Source organism: Patella vulgata, chromosome 7, assembly GCF_932274485.2.
Source record: "Patella vulgata chromosome 7, xgPatVulg1.2, whole genome shotgun sequence".
NCBI lineage: Eukaryota > Metazoa > Mollusca > Gastropoda > Patellidae > Patella > Patella vulgata.
The window spans coordinates 8,989,917-9,011,187 of record NC_065885.2 but is presented as its reverse complement, the minus strand read 5'-3'; the positions used below and the strand labels follow the sequence as shown (position 1 = coordinate 9,011,187).

The window sequence follows — 21,271 nt, the reverse complement described above, 5'->3', positions numbered from 1 at the left end:
AGGACCCGGAGATAGAAATTATCTTATCAATTATGTAGGAATTAAATATGTTTTAAGTTTACCGGTAAGATAAAATACATAGCCTCTATTTCAACTACAGTTTGTCAACTATAACAAGTAAGTCTTTTCTTCTTAACTTAAAAGTCTGCAGCCCGAAACGGATTTATTCTTCATAATTTGCCTTCCACGCTATATTATTTTCAAAGCATTAACGTTAAACATACATTATGCAAGAGCTAAATCTGCATGTTGCATATCTTTTTTTAGGCCTGAAATGTGATATAAATTATTAATTACATATTTATTAACAAAACAAGACCATAATGAACTCTCGATGGCATCGGATGCCCGAGATTTTAACTAGATTAGAACGGTTCGCCATTTAAAAATTTAATTTAAAAATGGGAAAGTGAGGCAAAGTCTCGAATATACCAGTGCCCTAGTTACCACAATGCACATAATACTAAGCAGCAAAAGAAACTTCAGGTTGGTATGCAAATAACTTGCCAAATGTTTTATTGTATATTTGTGACCACATCTCCAACTTTACCTGAGCAATAAGGCTCCTTCCCATACACAGAATTGAACCCAGGAAATGTTCTCAAAAACACAACCTGACTTCTGAGATGGTAATGTGTTCTCCATGATTTTCGTGTAACTCGTGCTGCACGTGCTGTTCACCGGGACGAGCCCTATTAAAAAAATGCACCCCCATACCTGGTTGAATCATTCACACTACAACGTCAGCAGCATGCCACGACTCACGACAGCTCAGAGAAACCAGGCGTTTGGAAGACTCGACGCTGACCACACTGCACAAGCCGTTGCCAATCACTTCCCGGTTTACGGCGGTATATTAGATTAATAATAATAATAATAATAATAACTTTATTTAATGAGGCAACGTATTTAGTTTGAAAAACAACAAAAAAACTAATCTTCCATAGGTCCCTCCTAAGCTACAAAGACATATATACATGTAATATCAGGATAAATTTAAAATCATTAGAAATGCAATAGCATTTTAAAGTGGGAAGTTGGATAAGTCACTCCCAAACTCCCAAACTACAAAACATATACATTATACAAGAACACTATAATTACACACAAAATAAAATAGAATGCAGTTGCAAGTTAAAAATAATAAGTATGTCATCAGTTAAATATTATGGTTCCTTCAATGTGCAAAATAAATGAGTTTTCAGTTTAATCTTAAAATTTTCAACATTTTTACACATCTTTATATCAAAAGGCAGATTGTTCCATAAAAGACATGCAGAATAATGAAAAGTACGTTTCATGGATTCCGTTTTGCATTTTTGAAGAAAAAGAGATTTACTGGTCTGTGAACGGAGCAAGATATCCGTTTTGGAAACAAGAGATTTTTCAATAAAATAGGAATTTAGATAAAGTGGAGTATTAAATGTAATAATATGGAATGATAAGACAATTTTATTGTAAAAAAATCTCTGTGTAAGGGTAAGCCAACCGAGTTTAGTAAATAAAGAGGTGGACGGAGTTTCAATCGGTGCATCAAGAATAGTTCTTGCTGCCGTCTTTTGTAATTTTAAAAGAATGTCTAATCTACTTTTGGTAGCATTTTCCCAAATAATAGAGCAATTATCAAATATTGGTAGTATGTAACTGTTATAAAACAAAATTCTTGTCTCGTAAGATAAATGATCTTTTATCTTATTTAGGAGAAATATTTTTGATGCAAGTTTTTTAGACATATCTGATATCTGTGCTTCCCAATTAAGGTCTTGGTCAATTTGAATTCCAAGTAATTTTGCGGTAGTAACCGTCTCAATTTTCTCACCATAGAGTGATAAAGTTAGGTTTTTCTGATTTCTTTTGTGTTTTGATGAAATCAGCATTGATTTTGTTTTCGAAGGATTGATTACCATCTCATTGTTTTCACACCATTTAGCAACCAAATAGAGATCATTTTGGAGATTATTGGCGATGGATAAAATATCTTTGTGTGGACAATGCAGACTGTCATCAGCAAACAAATCTATCTGACTTGATTCAATATTGAGTGGGAGATCATTTATAAAAATAAGGAATAGGAGAGGACCCAGGATCGAACCTTGTGGAACCCCGCATTTGACTGTAGTAATTGAGGAGGTAATTGATCCTAAACATACTTTTTGCTTCCGTGAATCAAGATGTGATTCAATCAAAATTTGTGAATTATTATCAAATCGATAAAGATGTAGTTTTTCAATAATAAGCTTGTGACCAATGAGATCAAATCCTTTGCTAAAATCAAGATACACTATACCACTCATCGCACCATTATCAATAGCATCAGCCAATTATCTGTCATTCGGATCAGTGCAGTAGCACATGAATGATTTGATCTAAATCCAGATTGGTAAGCATAAAGAACATTGAAGGTTTCCAAATAAGTTTGAATTTGAGTGCTCAAGTGCCTTTCGAATATTTTTGAAATTGTGGGGAGAATTGAGATTGGCCTATAATTGTTCGGATCATCTTTAGCTCCCTTCTTATGTATATGAATAATTTTAATACAAAGATTAATGATATATGCCAAACTGCTACAAATTGTATACGCAGACAATTTTAAAATTGTGGGTCCAATACCATCACACTCAATGGCTTTGTTACTATTTAAACTCAATAAATGTTTTAATACCTCTGTGGTAGTAATACAATTAATAGAAAAGTTGTTATTTGGGGGAATCTTATCATTTACGTAATCTGATATATTTCGTTTGCACTCTTGAGAAAGTGTTGTATAGGGGGGCTTAATGTCATCAGTTAAATTAGTGAAGTAATCATTCATTACATTAGCAATAGCATTAAGATCATTAACTGTTGTTTTTCCATATTTAATACTGTTGGGATAAGGGCAATTATTGGGTTTATTCTGTATGTCACTAAAATATCTCCATATGTTTTTAGATTGCTCTTCATTTTCGATAGAGTCCTTGATAAAGTTTCTTTTGGCTTTATTAATGAGATTTTTGGTCTTATTTCTCCATATTCTGTTGTCGTCACACCTCTCGGAGGCTTTAAAGAAGTCCCTGAACTTTCGGGCTTTATTTATTTCCTCATTAAACCACTTCGGTTGATAATATATTTTTACTCTTTTTCGCTTTTGCGGAGCATGGCAGTCTAAAACACCTATAAAAAGGTTATACCAAGTATCAAGGGCAGAATTTGGATCATCAATTGACTCGACTAGTTCAAATGGAATTTTAGCAAGATCATTAATAAAATTACAATCATCAAAGTCTTTGTAATTTCTGTATAGAATTTTAATTTCTAACGTGCTCTTGTCTAAATTCTAACTTCTATTCATGTAATTTCTAAATTAAAACAATGTATAATCCAATTCCTTTATTTGTTCAGCGTAAATTTTAAATCGATGGGCCGTGTTCATCCAGGTTCAGGTCCAGTGACCGTATTAACTATTCTGGTACACACCTGGTTAATTGGGCTAAACTGGGGTCGACCCACAGAGTATGAACATAATAATATATTAACTTGCCAAACACTAGTCATTGCTGTATACTAGCTTGGATCTTATCTTGTTTGATAAGAAAACAAATTCGGGTCAAGTGACAATACAAGCTTCGATCATTTCTTGTAGATGAAGAAGATGACGAATTGCTGGTGGTTGTTGTTTGTTGTTGGGATAAATTTGGTAAACCTTGACAATAGTAGAAGCGTCACTAAACGAGAAGGTGAGGTCTTAATTCAAATTTTGCTTTCAGCTCAATTCAAACCCCGATTTATAATTTGGTTAACAGAACACAGTTTTTATGGGATAGGGGGGTCACGTGGCTAAGACGCTGGCTCGCTAGTCTGGAGGTCAGGTGTTCGATCTCTGCATTGGCCGAGAAAGTTCATCCAGATTTTCCGGCGTGTTTCCCCATTATCAGTGATGCAGGGCGGGGGGTCTGACAAGGACAGCTGTCTAGTCGTTCGGATGGGACAAATAAACGAGGTCCCATGTACACATTGGCGTGCACGTAAAAGATCCCTTGACAGTTGGAATTCGATATAAAAGTAGGCCGTAGTGCCGATGCCCGGGCTAAAGTTCCCTCATAGCACACTGTATGGCGTATGCCCGTCTTCATTAGCCCAATAGGAGCTAATTTCATTTCATTTTCATTTGCTTTCAGCCCAATTCAAACCCCGACATATTATTTGGTTGGGGGTTGTCTTCATTTCTATTGCTATACGGACTACGAACGCACATCAACCGCACACAACAATATTTTCTTGTGTTGTCGACTAATGACACATTCCTTGAGGATGCTCCGTGTCCGACACATCCGCTCTTACATCTGCGTAGCACACAAAGAGCTGACAAGCAAAGTATGTCTACGTTGTGAAAGTTTGGAAAAAAAGGTCCACCCTTTTATACGTTTAGTAGTTGAAATTAAAAAGAAAAATAGGCGGAGACACTGCTGTCCGCCTGGAGAGAGAGAGAGAGAGTTTAACGTCCACTCGATAAAAAATAGATCATTTCGGGACTAACATACGGTTCAATTTTATTTCAATAATTCGCTTGTGCGTAGGGGTCTTGAGCAGTGGGAGGAAACCGGAGGACCTGGAGAAAACCCAAGAGTTTGAACAGGCGACCCTACTACTTGTCACGTACAACCAGGGATTCGAAACCACGCCAGTAAAGCGCGCACTGCTAACCATTTGGCCATCCACGAAAACCCACGAATTTGGACAGGCGACTCTACTCCTTGTCACGTACAACCGGGGAATCGAAACCACACCAGTTGACTCAATGACAGACCTTATGATACTGCGCAGACGCGCTAATCATTCGACCTTCCAACCCCCGCTGTGTGGGATGATTACATACGTAAGAACAGAAATGAAAATTGTCACATGACCGAAGTATTGTTTTAACGAAAGGTTAAAACCGTACCATATGGTTTTATATTTCAGACAAAGTTTTATGGCAGTTAGATAAATATAATAACTTTGATACGTTATATCATTTTAAACCTCTAGAGGTGGGATATTATAACCATGGCTCCCTTTCAAGTCAAACGGACCCTACCGACAGCGACAGGAGGGTTATCAGAGTCTTTTATATGAAGGGATCTTATTCCCAGACAAAGGGATACCGAGGAGCCCAGTTTTACAGCACCCCTACTTCTCCACAGACGTCTATGAAATTCTCCTATGAGATTTACTTCAACGATGGGTTTGATTTTGTCAAGGGTGGTATGCTCCCTGGACTAGCTGGAGGGGAGCTCGCTCATTGCTCCGGTGGAAGTCATTCCGACACCTGCTTCTCGTCGAGATTCACGTGGCGGGAACATGGTGACGGTGAAGTATATGCGCACATACCGCAGCAATCCAGCCATGTCTGTGCTCGCAAAGATGTCATCTGCTCCTCTAGCCACCAGTCTGTTTCTCTGGGTCGTGGGAGTTTCAGATTTAAAAGTGGAAAATGGATGAAGATAAGTCAATATGTTGGGTTAAATGATGTTGGTAAAGATAATGGCTTCCTGCAGATCTGGTTGGATGATAACCTGGTTTACACGGGGCATGACATCACGTGGAGAACTAAAGATGAAGTTAAAATCAGTAGCATCTTCTTCTCGACGTTCTTCGGTGGAGCTTCGTCTGATTATGCGGCTACTGAGGATAGCTACACTTATTTCAGAAATTTTGTTTTATCCACCGGTTCTGATTCCCCAGTCGTGGGTTAAATATTTCTGAAATAAAATAATCCCATACAAATTGTTGTTTGTTTGTTGGTTTTTTTTTTTGTTTTTTTTTGTTTTTTTTTGGTTTTTTAGATTTTCAAGCAAAACATCAAGATTTCTGTTGCTATATATGGGTATTCGATTATATAATCCAAACCCTAATCCTAGTAGCTTTCCTCCGTTCAACTCAAATTAACCCTCCTTGGCTACAAAATCATAACAAAACCGTGGAAAGACGTATGGTCATGTGATCAAATAATCAGACGCGCTGGTTTGGTCAAAGTCGCAGGATAATACCCTCGGTTTCAATTCACGAAATGCAGTGGGAAAAAATCGGAGGACCCGGAGAAAACCCACGAGGTTGGACAGGCGACCCTACTGCTTGTCACGTACAACCGGGGAATCGAAATCACGCCAGTTGACTCAATGACAGACCTTATGATGCAGCACGCACTCGGTAACCATTCGGCCATCCACCCGGCCTACCTGAGAACCAAGCCTGGCCTTGGGACATTTACTTTCCATTACGATTACAGCGGCCCTGGTATTTATATAAGGATGGGTTATTATATCACGCTCGTGATAGAAATTATCTTATCAATTATGTAGGAATTAAATATTTTTTAAGTTTACCGGTAAGATAAAATACATAGCCTATATTTCAACTACAGTTTGTCAACTATAACAAGTAAGTCTTTTCTTCTTAACTTAAAACTCTGCAGCCCGAAACGGATTTATTCTTCATAATTTGCCGTCCACGCTATAATTATTTTCAAAGCATTAACGTTAAACATACATTATGCAAGAGCTAAATCTGCCTGTTGCAAGTCTTTCTTTAGGCCTGAAATGTTATATAAATTATTAATTACACATTTATTAACAAAACAAGACCATAATGAACTCTCGCTGGCATCGGATGCTCGAGATTTTAACTAGATTAGTACGGTTCGCTATTTAAAAATTTAATTTAAAAATGGAAAAGTGAGGCTAAGTCTCGAATATACCAGTGCCCTGGTTACCACAATGCACATAATACTAAGCAGCAAAAAAAACCGTCAGGTTGGTATGTTATTCTAGACGCATTGCAAAAAACTTGCCAAATGTTTTTATTGTATATTTGTGACCACATCTCCAACTTTACCTGAGCAATAAGGCTCCTTCCCATAGCCAGAATTGATCCCAGGAAATGTTCTCAAAAACGCAACCTGACTTTTGAGATGGTAATGTGTTCTCCATGATTTTCATGTAACTCGTGCTGCACCGGGACCAGCCCTATAAAATGCACCCCCAAACCTGGTTGAATCATTCACACTACAACGTTAGCATCATGCCACGACAACTCAGAGGAATCAGGCGCCTAGAAGCCTCGACGCCTACCACACTTCCCAAGTCGTTGCCAATCACATCCAGGTTCACGGCGGTATATTAGATTCAAAATTCTAACGTGCTCTTGTCTAAATTCAAACTTCTATTCATGTAATTTCTAAATTAAAACAATGTATAATCCAATTCCTTTATTTGTTCAGCGTAAATTTTAAATCTATTTTATTATTAAGACCAAAAATACTTCTTTGACGCTTTACATTTTTAGCATGAACGTCGAACAAATTTAAAATTTTGACACTTCCGTCTAGCAACCATCACCAAATGGAGCACGCAGTGGCGACATCGACGACTCCATAATGATGGTTGCTAGGCAGAAGTGTAAAAAGTCTACATTTGTACGATGCTAAACGTGTAAAGCGTCAATGAAGTAGACATTGATCCATTGATGATAGAAATAAGATGAAATAGATTTAAAATTTACGTTGAAGAAAAACAGAAATTGGATTATGCATTGTTTTAATTTAGAAATTACATGAAAAGAAGTTAAAAATTAGACGATTAGAATTTTGAATTTAATATATCGCCGTAAATCTCGGCTTTGGTTGTTTTTCAGCATAACCCCGGGTTTGACCCTTTTGAGCATAACCCCGGGTTTGACCTTCTCCAATATAACCTTCGGTGAAGCCTATTTCAGTTTCACAAACCCACATTTATCCTTTTCACCTAACCCACGCACAAACTGTCTGGCAGTGGCCATTCATCATTCCTGTGGTGGTACTGGACAACTCCAAAGTTGTTTTAGGTGGTACAGATTTCAGCTATTCGAGCCTAGCTGTGATCTGGAAATTGGATAACTAACTCTTGTCTGGAAAACTCCGCCACTACAGATGTCTGGCAATTACATAGCTGTGTCAGGGGAACCCCACCACTAGAAATGTCTGTCGGAGTGTTTTTGTAATACCTGAAGGTATTTTCATGTGGTACACTTTTGAGTTAATCTAGCCTAGTTGGGGGGGGGGGGGGCATGTCATTTTGGACGTGGAATACCACACCCACCACCAGATACCCGGCAGACCTACATTCTGGTGATGCTAGATGTGCATGCCTTGACACCATATAGGAGAAAATTGGTACATTTTTCATCTAGGTTGACCCCGACCTCCCCGGGTTTGCTGGTGTATTTAGACATATCGACGGGCCGTGTTCATCCAGGTTCAGGTCCAGTGACCGTATTAACTATTGCGGTACACACCTGGTTAATTGGGCTAAACTGGGGTCGACCCACAGAGTATGAACATAATAATATATTAACTTGCCAAACACTAGTCATTGCTGTATACTAGCTTGGATCTTATCTTGTTCAAGAAGAATACAAACTTGGGTCATATCGGGTCAAGTGACAATACAAGCTTCGATCATTTCTTGTAGATGAAGAAGATGACGAATTGCTGGTGGTTGTTGTTTGTTGTTGGGATAAATTTGGTAAACCTTGACAATAGTAGAAGCGTCACTAAACGAGAAGGTGAGGTCTTAATTCAAATTTTGCTTTCAGCTCAATTCAAACCCCGATTTATTATTTGGTTAACAGAACACAGTTTTTATGGGATAGGGGGGTCACGGTGGCTAAGTGGCTAAGACGCTGGCTCGCTAGTCTGGAGGTCGGGTGTTCGATCTCTGCATTGGCCGAGAAAGCTCATCCAGATTTTCCGGCGTGGTTCACCCTTATCAGTGATGCAGGATGGAGGGCCTGACAAGGGCGGCTGTCTAGTCGTTCGAATAGTACGAAAAACCGAGGAGCCCTGTATACATTGGCGTGCACGTAAAAGGTCCCTTGGTAGTTGGAATTCGATATAATAGTAGGCCATAGTGCCGTATGCCCGTCTTCATAATCCCAGTAGGAGCAGAAAAGTAGGACGTTAAAAGCAATTTCATTTCATTTTCATTTGCTTTCAGCCCAATTCAAACCCCGACTTATTATTTCGTTGGGGGTTGTCTTCATTTCTATTGCTATACGGACTACGAACGCACATCAACCGCACACAATTTAGTAATCTGGAAATAGTTTCTTGTGTTGTCGACTAATGACATATTCTTTGAGGGTGCTCCGTGTCTGACACATCCGCTCTTACATCTGCGTAGCACACAAAGAACTGGTTATACGTTTAGTGGTTGAAATTAAAACAAAAACAAAACAAAAAAATAGGCGGAGACACTGCTGTCCGGGATTATAAAACACGTAAAAACAGAAATGAAAATTGTCACATGACCGAAGTTTAACGAAAGGTTAAAACCGTACCATATGGTTTTATATTTCAGACAAAGTTTTATGGCAGTTAGATAAATATAATAACTTTGATACGTTATACCATTTTAAACCTCTAGAGGTGGGATATTATAACCATGGGTCCCTTTCAAGCATGTCGGATCCCACCGACGACGACAGGAGGGTTATCAGAATCTTCTACATGAAGGGATCTTATTCCCAGACAAAGGGATACCGAGGAGCCCAGTTTTACAGCACCCCTACTTCTCCACAGACGTCTATGAAATTCTCCTATGAGATTTACTTCAACGATGGGTTTGATTTTGTCAAGGGTGGTATGCTCCCTGGACTGGCTGGAGGGGAGCTCGCTCATTGCTCCGGTGGACGTCATTCCGACACCTGCTTCTCGTCGAGATTCATGTGGCGGGAACATGGTGACGGTGAAGTATATGCGTACATACCGCAGGAATCGAGCCATTTCTGTGCTCGCAACGATGTCATCTGCTCCTCTAGCCACCAGGCTGTTTCCCTGGGTCGTGGGAGTTTCAGATTTAAAAGTGGAAAATGGATGAAGATAAGTCAATATGTTGGGTTAAATGATGTTGGTAAAGATAATGGTTTCCTGCAGATCTGGTTGGATGATAACCTGGTTTACACGGGGCATGACATCACGTGGAGAACTAAAGATGAAGTTAAAATCAGTAGCATCTTCTTCTCGACGTTCTTCGGTGGAGCTTCGTCTGATTATGCGGCTACTGAGGATACCTACACTTATTTCAGAAATTTTGTTTTATCCACCGGTTCTGATTCCCCAGTCGTGGGTTAAATATTTCTGAAATAAAATAATCCCATACAAATTGTTGTTTGTTTTTTTGGGTTTTTTTTGTTTGTTTTGTTTTTTAGATTTTCAAGCAAAACATCAAGATTTCTGTTCGTAGATGTTTGCTATCAATTGCTATACACTATTTTATTCCAATAATTCGCTTACGCGTATGGGTTCTTTGGTTGCGGGCGACATACCACAGCACTGGCTTGTGGGAAAACAACACTGACTTAGATGATAACAGAACCGACTTAAAAGGGATTGAAATGTATATACATTTTCAATATCATTCTGTAGCAAAACATGTTTACAGGATGAGCTCAACCTGTTTAATCCGTGACTACACGAATAACCACGTCATTGCCGAATTTGGCCCAAATCTATGATTAGAATCAACATATGTTACAGCATATGTTTCTATCTTAAAGGTCCAGTATATTTTTTTTTAGTTAAGCCTGAGATAGTCCGTAAAGTACAAGTAGGCTGTACTCCGTAACACATGCTACATTCTTATTTATATCTTAAAGGTCCAGTATATTTTATTTTAGTTTAGTTTGAGATAATCCGTAAATTAAAAGTATATGGTACTCCATTACTAGTAACACATGTTACATTCTTATCTTATCTACAGCAGAATAAAATATATTTTAAAAAATCACCCCAGGTATTCAGGTGGATAAGACGGCATCTTTGTATTTTGTTGTTGATAGGACGGTATATTTGTATGTTGATAGGGGGATCTGAATATGGCTGTGGAAGTAAGTATTCATTTATTTCATTTTGTTTCTTATACTTCATCAATCTAGATCAGTAATTCCAAATCTTCGTCTACTCGCGTTCACCTTGAAAAAACAAATTCTTTGAGAACCCACACATCTCCATTTGTGCCCCTGTCAGACCGGGTGGCGTATTTACTGCGCTGCTACGGCGGCGGAAAATGGCCCTAGGGCGCGTCAAGATCGTCATAATCGTGGTAAAAGCATGGAAACGCCAGATTTCGCGCTGTTATCTCCACGGTCGCAAATGATAGCCGAGACACGGCGTTTGTTTTGAGCATGTTCAAAACAAACGCCAAGGCTCTGCGATCTGCGCTGAATGATGTGTGAACGCGGCTTTTTTTCAAGTTTGTAATTTTGTGGGGCATTTTCTCGCGTTGTGTTCACATTTGCCGGCGAGGGGGCGGGAAGTGTTCTCAGGGATGCTGTAAAATTGACGGACACTGTATATCTAGTTTTTTTTATGGTCGACAATTTTTTCACAGGGCCTGTGACCCCCCCCCCCCCCCTGCGCCCCCTTTAGTTACGGGCCTGATTGTCCTTAGCAATGTATTTGTTAGTTTATATCCGAGTACTCCCCATTGCCAACTGTCAAGGTTTCATTTACGTGCACGGAAATGTGATACGGGACCGGGTTTATTTATCCGACCCGAACGACTAGATAAGCGCGTAAAAGAATCCTTGATGGTTGTAATTCAATTGCCCCCCCCCCCCCCCCGTATGCCCGTTAGTCCGGTAGGTGCAGAAAAGTTGGACGGAAACCATTTCATTTCCCCATTCCCTAATTTTTATTACAGGTGAGACATGTGTTAATTGTGTTGAGCTTGGTTGGATCTAACCTGGCTAGCTCGGTAAATAGGACAACCGTCAACAAGCGTGCAAGTAAGTATCTCATGTAAATAAATATAGGTTACCAGGAAACATCAGATTAAAACACAGATCCTATTTCGTTTCTTTTTTTTTTTATAGTTTAAAATTTCGTTTTACTTGTCTTTACTACACTACTATCTGGAAGAGTTGTTATATTACCCACATTCTGGCTAATGTGAGGGATTACCTAATGAAACAGTCTGTTACGGCGAGTTCTTGGCGTGCGATGCACAGAACTGTGGGTATCCCACTAGAAACATCAACGTTGATTGGTTAATCAAATGTCTGACGTCATAGGTCAAAAGCCGCTTTATGACCCCTGACGCGACCTCTCACTACAACTGGTCGGATCTTCATGCAGTAGAGGCCATCGAAAGTATAAAAAAACGAAACGAAATATATATCTGCATTTTAATCAGCCCACTAAGAGTTTATGGGTCGTCACCAATTTGAATAACAAAAACTACCAAACGAGGTTAATAATTGACTATACCCACTAGATAGCTTTGTCACCCGAAACACTGTATTGGTCGTCTCCAATTAAATTTGGAAAAAAAGGTTTCGAGTACGAGGGGATAACTGCTTTCAACTTTCAGTTTTAATATTATTCATAATTGCTAATAGATACTCGCTTTATGACACAAATATACGCATATATTTTAATGAGCACAACCAAACCCAGTTGTAAAGTAAGCCAGTAGTCCACTGTTCGAATGTTAATGGGATAGGAGAGGGGGGGGGGGAAATAACATGGAAAATAAGAGAGAAAATCAGGGGGCTTCCTGGTCGATAATTATCCCAATCTAATTAAAGCAGATCTATATTTCGTTTCGTTTTTTATACTTTCGATGGCATCTACTACATGAAAATCTGACCGGTTGTAGTGGGGCGCGCGTCTGGGGTCATACGAGCGGGTTTTGGACCTATGACGTCATGCATTTGATTAACCAATCAGGGTTGATGTTTCTAGTAGGATGCCCCCAGTTCCGTGCATCGCATTGGCTAATCCATCACATTAACCAGAACGCGGATTATATAACAACTCTTCCTAATGTAATAAACAAAAGTAAAACGAAATTTTGAACTATAAAAAACAAACGAAACGAAATAAGATCTGTGTTTTAATCAGATTGTATAATTATCTCCCTTACCTTTCCTTCACTTTGGGCCATGTTTATGCATTTTAGTTTTATTTCAGGTAAAATATTATGGCAACTTGACAATTTCCCTAATTCTGATCCTTTGAAATATTTCAAACCACACGATGATGGATTCTACAACAAGGGATCTTTGTCGACTTTTGCTGATCCAGAAGACCCTCACAGAGATGTAATAAGGGTGTTTTATCAGAAAGGAACCTATTCTTCTATACAGGGTTATTATGGGGCCCAGTTTTATAGCAGACCAATATCAGAGCAAACGTCCTTGACCTTCTCCTACCAACTCTATTTCAGTCCTGGATTTGATTTTGTTCGAGGTGGTAAACTCCCGGGTCTAGCAGGAGGCGAAGAAGCGACGTGTTCAGGTGGACGACACTCGGAAACTTGCTTCTCTGCCAGATTGATGTGGCGCAGAGAAGGAGATGGGGAAATCTACGCCTACTTACCTGAACAAGTCGACGATTTCTGTGAGCGACCCGATGCCATCTGTTCTCCGACCATCAAAGGAACATCTTTGGGACGCAGCGATTTCCGGTGGAGAACGGGTGTATGGATGAAAGTGAGCGAACACGTGACACTGAATGACGTGGGTAAAGATAACGGAATTGCCAAGCTTTGGATTGATGACAAGTTGGTTTACTCGGGTCATAATATCAGATGGAGAGTTCGAGATGACGTCAAAATCAGCAGCGTCTTCTTCTCCACCTTCTTTGGTGGAAATACTCCCGAATGGGCGGCGACTGACAACTGCTATACATATTTTAAAGAATTTATTTTATCAACAGGAGACCAACCACCAGTTGCAGGGTGAAATTGAATGGTTTTATCTGTGAAATAAAATGATTTCCCACAAGACAATATATCATATCTATTATACTAATATTTGTGACTGTCGTTTGTCTGTCTGTCTGTCTGTCTGTTCGGGGTTGGCGGCTACACTAGGTCTGCCCCGAGTCTGAGTCTGAAATTTGGGGTATAGGGGTATTGGGGTATAGGTGGCGTTAGTCTACCACTTTCGGTTTCGGGGTTATGACCCCCGAGCGAAGCCGGACATTCTTCTAGTATCTTATAATTAGATTCAGAAATGGCAATTTCCTCTTAGTGTGTGTGTGGGGGGGGGGCTAAGTGGTTAAGACGCTGGCTCGCTAGCCTGGAGGTCACGTGTTCGATCCCTGCATTGGCCGAGAAAGTTCATCCAGATTTTCCGGCGTGGTTTCCCCTTGTCAGTGATGCAGGACGGAGGGCCTGGCAAGGAGAGATGTCTAGTCGTTCGGATGGGAAGAAAAACCGAGGTCCCATGTACACGGTGGCTTGCACGTAAAAGATCCCTTGGTAGTTGGAATTCAATATAAGAGTAGGTCGTAGTGCCACAGCCCGGGTAAAATTTCCCTCATAGCACACTGTATGGTGTATGCCCGTCTTCATTAGCCCAGTTTTGGAGCAGAACAGTAGGACGTTAAACACCATTTCATTTCATTTCTCTAAAAACCTTTACCATGAAAATGCAGTCGATGGTGGTTGCTTGTGATGCTGAACTGGAAAAGTATATTCATAACAACATAGCCTAGACACACCGTGTGAATGTGATGGATATATGGGCAATCATTTCTTAGATTCTTGTAACCCAGAAGCAGAGCACTATCTATTATATGCATAGTAACTGGGAGAGAGAGAGAGAGAGAGAGATGGGGTTTAACCTCCACTGGACACAAACTAGGTCATTTCGGGACTAACATATGGTTCAATTTTATTTCAATAATTCGCTTGTCGACTAATGACACATTCCTTGAGGATGCTCCATGTCCGACACATCCGCTCTTACATCTACGTAGCACACAAAGAGCTGACAAGCAAAGTATGTCTACGTTGTGAAAGTTTGGAAAAAAAGGTCCACCCTTTTATACGTTTAGTAGTTGAAATTAAAAAGAAAAATAGGCGGAGACACTGCTGTCCGCCTGGAGAGAGAGAGAGAGAGAGAGAGAGAGTTTAACGTCCACTCGATAAAAAATAGATCATTTCGGGACTAACATACGGTTCAATTTTATTTCAATAATTCGCTTGTGCGTAGGGGTCTTTAGCAGTGGGAGGAAACCGGAGGACATGGAGAAAACTCACGAGGTTGGACAGACAACCCCACTCCTTGTCACGTACAACCCGGGAATCGAAAACAGGTCAGTTGACTCAATGACAGACCATATGATACAGCGCGCACATGCTAACCATTGGGCCATCCAACCCCCACCTCGTATCTAAACGAATGGTTACTTGCATGCATTATCATTATCAATGACAGACCTTATGACATGCTAACCATTCCGCCATCCAACCTCCCATAAGAAAAATAAACACAAGGTTTTGGTCAATGAATATGTTTAATGAGATAAAAAAGGGAGATTTTATTTTACAACTTATTTCAGTCAATTATCAGTAAATAAAGTTTTCACAACAAATGGAAAAATAATAAAACAAGCAGGAAAAAAATAATAATTAGAAAATTTGTTTTGAGTATTAATATAAAAGATAGGAAAAGTGAGTATAACTGCTGTAACAGGCTATAAAGGAAGAAATCAAATTGTTAACCAGGCATCCTTTAAAACACTGATCTGGGGCCTTTTCACAAAATTTTAACTAAGATAAAATTAAAATTTTAGTAATTTGATTGGATAATATTAGATTGATTTTAGTACTTAGCCAATCAAAATTGAAGTATCTACTAAAATTTGGATTTTACCTTAGTTAAGATTTCGAGAAACAGGGCCCTGGACTTATTTATAACATTATTTTGAGACCTGCTTTTGTCTTTCTATCAATTTCAATCTTGGGACAGATCTGGAATGTCCAGACCTAGAACGTTCAGTTCACATCTAGAACGCCCAGACCTATCAGATGCAGTCAAGCTCTTAGTGGCAGCTCAGATAACAATTCTGAAAACCTCTGCACTCCATATTTTAAAGTTTGAATTAGTTTTCTACGCCGACTTATTCATCTAAATCCCAAGGAATTAAAAATCAAACTGTTTTGTCAATGCAATTCTGTTTCCTGTGTCCTCAATAAACACTTCTCTCATGTCGACTTCATTCTGATTAAAATACAGATCTATATTTCGTTTCAGTTTTTTATACTTTCAATGGCCTACAGATCTGACTTGTAGTAGTGCAAAGTCGCGTTAGAGGTCATACGAGAGGCTTTTGTCCCTATGACATCAGACATTTGATTAATCAATCAGCATTGACATTTCTAGTGGGTTACCCAAAGTTCAGTGCACCTCATGCCACAAACTCGCCGAAACAGACCGTTTAATTGGCTAATCCCTCACATCATCCACAACACCGGTTATATAAACAAATCTTTCAGATCCTAATGTAGTAAAAACAAGTAATACAGAATTTTAACTATAAAAAACGAAACGAAATAGGATCTGTGTTTTAATCAGATTGTGTGGACATTTGAATCATAATAATATAGTTATTGGTGATTGTAATCACTATGGAAATATACCATGGCCATTCAGATACCATGAATCAAAGGCAACATAAGTAACAAATATACCAATGACGGAACCCTCCCCAATATAGTGAATATTATTGGTGATGTTTTTACCTGATGATGAGCAAGGTGTCTAGAATATAACTCGGCAACAATTTCCTGTTGGTACTCATATTTTAAAATTAACCATCAATAAAAATGCATTATCTAAGAGCTAAATAGACCTATGGCAGGTCTTTCTTTGGGCCTTAATGTTATATAAATTATTTCTTAGGCATTTATTAACAAAACAAGACCATAATCAACTCTTGATGCCATCGTATACTCAAGATTTTAACCAGATTAGAACGGTTCGCCATTTAAAAATTTAACTTAAAAATGAGAAAACGTGGCTTAATCTCGAATATACCAGTGCCCTGGTTACCACAATGCACACACCTTGTCAAAACTACAAACAGTGATAATTTAGCTCAGAATGAAGTAATTTGAATGAAATTTCAATATTTTGGTCAGCTCTTTATTTAAATCTTACTAAATCTTACATAATGTATCTTTAAAATCATTTCAAGATATTTATTTTTTTTGATGAATGGGCCATGCTTTGTAGACCTAGTTTACAGGAAGCAATATATATTATACAGGCAACATAGTAGGCATAACAATAACAACATCAAATACTATAGTTGTTAAATAAGGTATTCTTATGCTTTCCAGAACACCTGACAACACTTCTCATTTATCTGAGAAGTTCTCATGGCTAGCAGATTATTCTGTACTTCTGTATCCTAATCTAAATACACAAATAAAATACATCTATTGAACATGTTCTTATATACACTAACAGCTCAAATATACAATTAAAATACTCAACAAAATAGAGTTAACTCCCTTAGACATTATCAGCTCACATAATTTGTTCAACAAATATACTGTATAACTAAGCAGCCTGGTCTCGGTTTAATTTAACACTAATAGCTAAAATATACAATTCATAATACCCAATACACATTCAATTTAAACAAGGTTATCTCCCTTAATACTACATAATCCCTTTAAATCAGCAAACGTTTTTTCATAAAACAGATCACAGATAAATATATTTGTGCAAGGGATCTAAAAGCAAGATGGGGTAAATTAATTCATCAGGTTCGGTCTTAATTTCAATAAATAAACCTGACTTATTTATTTAAGACAACATATTATGCCTCGATAATCAAGTCTAAAGATATCTATATATCAGGTTATCCAGTCTGTATGTCCTATAGCACACATTTAATCAAACTGTTTCTACTGTATGGCTGCAATGAGTTAATATAAATAAATAAATATTAATGTAAATATAATTGAGCACTCATTGATATCTTCTACTATTTATCAGGTTATATTACTTGGAACAAAACAAAAACCAGAACTCTTTACTTTTATACTTTCAAATATTGCCAGACCCAATATTCTTACTTGAAATTAATAACTTAAAGCTTACTCTTCCGGACACCTGTTACCCAGAGAAAACCCACGAGGTTGAACAGGGGACGCTAATCCTTGTCACGTACAGCCGGGGATTCGAAACCACGCCAGTTGACTCAATGACAGGCCTTATGATACAGAGCGCACGTGCTAACCATTCGGCCATCCAAGCCCCCGTCTAATGATTTGGATTGTTCGTACTTGGTTTTATTTTATTATTACTTTAAAGTAAAGGTAGGACTGTTTTTTTTCTGCATCTATTTCTGTCTTGCTTTTATGAAATAAAACATGATTTTAACTTTTAACAGAAAGAGAAGACAGATTCGGTTTTTAAACCTGCTTATCAGTAATAGTTATTACTTGCATTTTTTCTGACGAACTCAGACTGGCAACAAATGGTACAAATTAAGAGTCCTGGAACAAAATCATCAACAACAAAAAAAAAACCAACAAGAATTAAATATATATCATGAACTGGGGTATTTAACTAAGCAGTTAATGGGACAAATATATGGGAAACACTCAATATGAAATTACAGGGTCATCATCTTATTATTATGTACACAGAGATATTGGGTCATCATCTCGTTATTGTGTACACAGAGATATTGGGTCATCATCTCATTATTGTGTACACAGAGATATGGGGTCACCATCTCATCATTGTGTACACAGAGATATTGGGTCACCATCTCATCATTCTGTACACAGGATGATGGGTCACCATCACATTATTATGTACACAGAGATATTGGGTCATTATCTAATTATTGTGTACACAGAGATATTGGGGTCATTCATTATCTCATTCAAAACATTTCTCTAGCGGTTTCATGCTCTAACAGAACACGGTTGTTATGGGATACAACCACTAGTTTTATTCTAAAAGCACAACGTTTCTACAAGTATCCTCTTATCGTTATCAAGCACTGATTGTATCCCATAAAAACTGTGTTCTGTTAATGTGTTTCTGATCGCTAAATGCCACTTAAAGATTCATTTCATGCTCATTGTGTCTTTGCTCCATTTTCCTGTTTATCTATGAACAGGAATCAGAGATTTGCGAGTAGTGAAGTTTTTTTTAGTGGTAATTGAATATTTGTAATATAAAATACATCATATTTACAAATTATTATGAGAGACATTAACCTGTAATGTTAATTCTAATCAAAATGATTTCTATACAGCCACATTCTACAGGCCTTGTATTCTACTGTGTGAACCAACTTTTGATGAGGGTCGGCTAATTTATCTTCCAAGGATAAATACTAATTCTACTGCAATGTTTCCTTTATTTGGCCTAAGATGTTAGATTCAAGAAAACAGAGAGATAGAGAGAGAGAGAGATGGGGGTTCAAGGTCCACTCGACACAAACTAGGTCATTTCGGGACTAAGATATGGTTCTAGTTTATTTCATTAATTCGCTTCTGCGTAGGTTGACAGGCAACCCTACTCCTTGTCAAGTACAAATGGGGAATCAAGTCCACATCAGTTGACTCAATGGCAGACCTTATGATTCAGCATGCATGCACTAACCATTCGGCCAGCCAATCCCCCAATTAAGAAAACATACCTGCCCCAGATGTCAGAATTAAGACCTTTTTTGGACCCACAATGTCAGCATTAAGACCTTTTTATGGTCATTTTCCTGCACAGAACATGTAGAATGTGGCCGTATGAAACATCCACGTTCTCATCTATAAAATATTATTTCTAACCAGATACACAGAATACAGATATATATATGTATAATACACAATCAATTACTTACATTGTCTTACGATTTCAAAACTTACTAATAATTTGACTAGAAAATAAACAATTTGAAGAATACTTGTATGATGACCTTCCTACGCCGTCACGAACTTATCATTCACTGGTCATTATAGGGATTTTAATTTCCAACAAAAACAATGATAGCTGTTGTCTCCAATAGAGGAGAAAACTGAATCAAAATAACATGTGCTGTAACATACAATAAATATACTTCATTAATACATGGTCTTTATTTAGCAAATTGCACATCAAACTTCATGAAGGTGGGACAATTAACGTGAATTAAATGAAGTGGCTCCACTAGAAGAAGTTTGTACACAAAGTCACCTTTCTAATAGTCCTATAGTTAAAGTGTCCATGTATTTCACCTTTCTAATGGTCCTATAGTTAAAGTGTACATGTATTTCACCTTTCTAATGGTCCTATAGATAGAGTGTCCATGTATTTCACCTTTCTAATAGTCCTATAGTTAAGGTGTCCATGTATTTCACCTTTCTAATAGTCCTATAGTTAAAGTGTACATGTATTTCACCTTTCTAATGGTCCAAAAGTTAAAGTGTACATGTATTTCACCTTTCTAATAGTCCTATAGTTAGAGTGTCCATGTATTTACCTATCTAATGGTCCTATAGATAGAGTGTCCATGCATTTCACCTTTCTAATAGTCCTATAGTTAAAGTGTACATATATTTCAACTTTCTAATAGTCCTATAGTTAAAGTGTACATATATTTCACCTTTCTAATAGTCCTATAGATAAAGTGTACATGTATTTCACCTTTCTAATAGTCCTATAGATAAAGTGTACAGGTATTTCACCTTTCTAATGGCCCTATAGTTAAAGTGTATTTCACCATTTAAGGGTTTTGGCGCCATTCATCAATCAAGTCCCATTCCCTCCCCTATAATGTATCGGTTACTATGGTTTTGAGACATAATTCTGTGAATCTGAAAATATACATGACATATTTTCTACTCTATTCTATACAAATAAAATAAAAATTATTGGTCTTTTTACAAATTGTAATCAAAAATAAAATTCTTTTTTTTTTCTTCTTCATTATGGATCTACCTATTTCCGTTTTAATTTTTCAGGATTATTGGAAGCCATATTGGAAAAATCTTTAAACACATCTTGAAAAGTCTCATCGCTGGTCTGTCCAAAATATCCTTCTGTTTCCTTCATCTCATCGTTTAGTTTTGATAGACGTAATCTAAAATGATAATTGTATTAATCAATGGATATTCAGAGAATAAACATAAAATAATATGAAATAATTACGACAGAAATGCCTGTATCAATCATTTTAATACATTATGCAAGAGCTAAATCTGCCTATTGCAGGTCTTTCTTTAGGCCGGAAATGTTATATAAATTATTAATTCAACATTAATTAACTTATCCAGACCATAATCAACTCTCGATGGCATCGCTAGCCTGCGATATTTACTGGATAATAATGCCATTTGCTGCTTGACTTCCATTCATAATTTAATCATGAAATGGATGATAGAGACTATGTTTTTTATCGTACAGACTTTAGTAATGATGATCGAGGCTTGGCCGAAATTTCAATCGCTTAATCCTCGGTTTATAGTGGATCAATTTGACT

At 37.8% G+C, this 21,271-nt stretch overlaps 1 protein-coding gene and 3 long non-coding RNA genes across 7 annotated transcripts in view; 3 read left to right on the top strand and 1 right to left on the bottom strand.

Annotated features, from left to right (window-relative positions):
* The first annotated feature begins 87 nt into the window (after positions 1 to 87).
* On the top strand, positions 88 to 5,750 carry LOC130013628 (uncharacterized). The gene is made up of 3 exons (XR_008788832.1): positions 88 to 117; positions 3,623 to 3,716; positions 4,942 to 5,750. It is a non-coding gene; the product is annotated as an uncharacterized LOC130013628 (long non-coding RNA).
* Positions 5,751 to 6,329: 579 nt separating this feature from the next.
* On the top strand, positions 6,330 to 10,157 carry LOC126828900 (uncharacterized). The gene is made up of 3 exons (XR_007683281.2): positions 6,330 to 6,399; positions 8,466 to 8,559; positions 9,354 to 10,157. It is a non-coding gene; the product is annotated as an uncharacterized LOC126828900 (long non-coding RNA).
* A 531-nt stretch (positions 10,158 to 10,688) lies between these two features.
* Positions 10,689 to 13,787, top strand: LOC126828899 (uncharacterized). Its single transcript, XR_007683280.2, has 3 exons — positions 10,689 to 10,881; positions 11,697 to 11,781; positions 12,968 to 13,787. It is a non-coding gene; the product is annotated as an uncharacterized LOC126828899 (long non-coding RNA).
* A 3,129-nt stretch (positions 13,788 to 16,916) lies between these two features.
* Positions 16,917 to 21,271, bottom strand: part of LOC126828855 (arf-GAP with coiled-coil, ANK repeat and PH domain-containing protein 2) — a 59,597-nt gene continuing 55,242 nt past the window's right edge. For 3 of the 4 annotated variants that reach the window (XM_050558921.2, XM_056102116.1, XM_056102115.1), the window contains one exon: positions 16,917 to 20,872. In XM_050558921.2, the coding sequence (XP_050414878.1) occupies positions 20,731 to 20,872 (142 nt within the window). In that variant the 3' untranslated portion in view covers positions 16,917 to 20,730. The remainder of the gene's footprint in view (positions 20,873 to 21,271) is intronic. The other variant, XR_008788686.1, reaches the window with a different exon arrangement.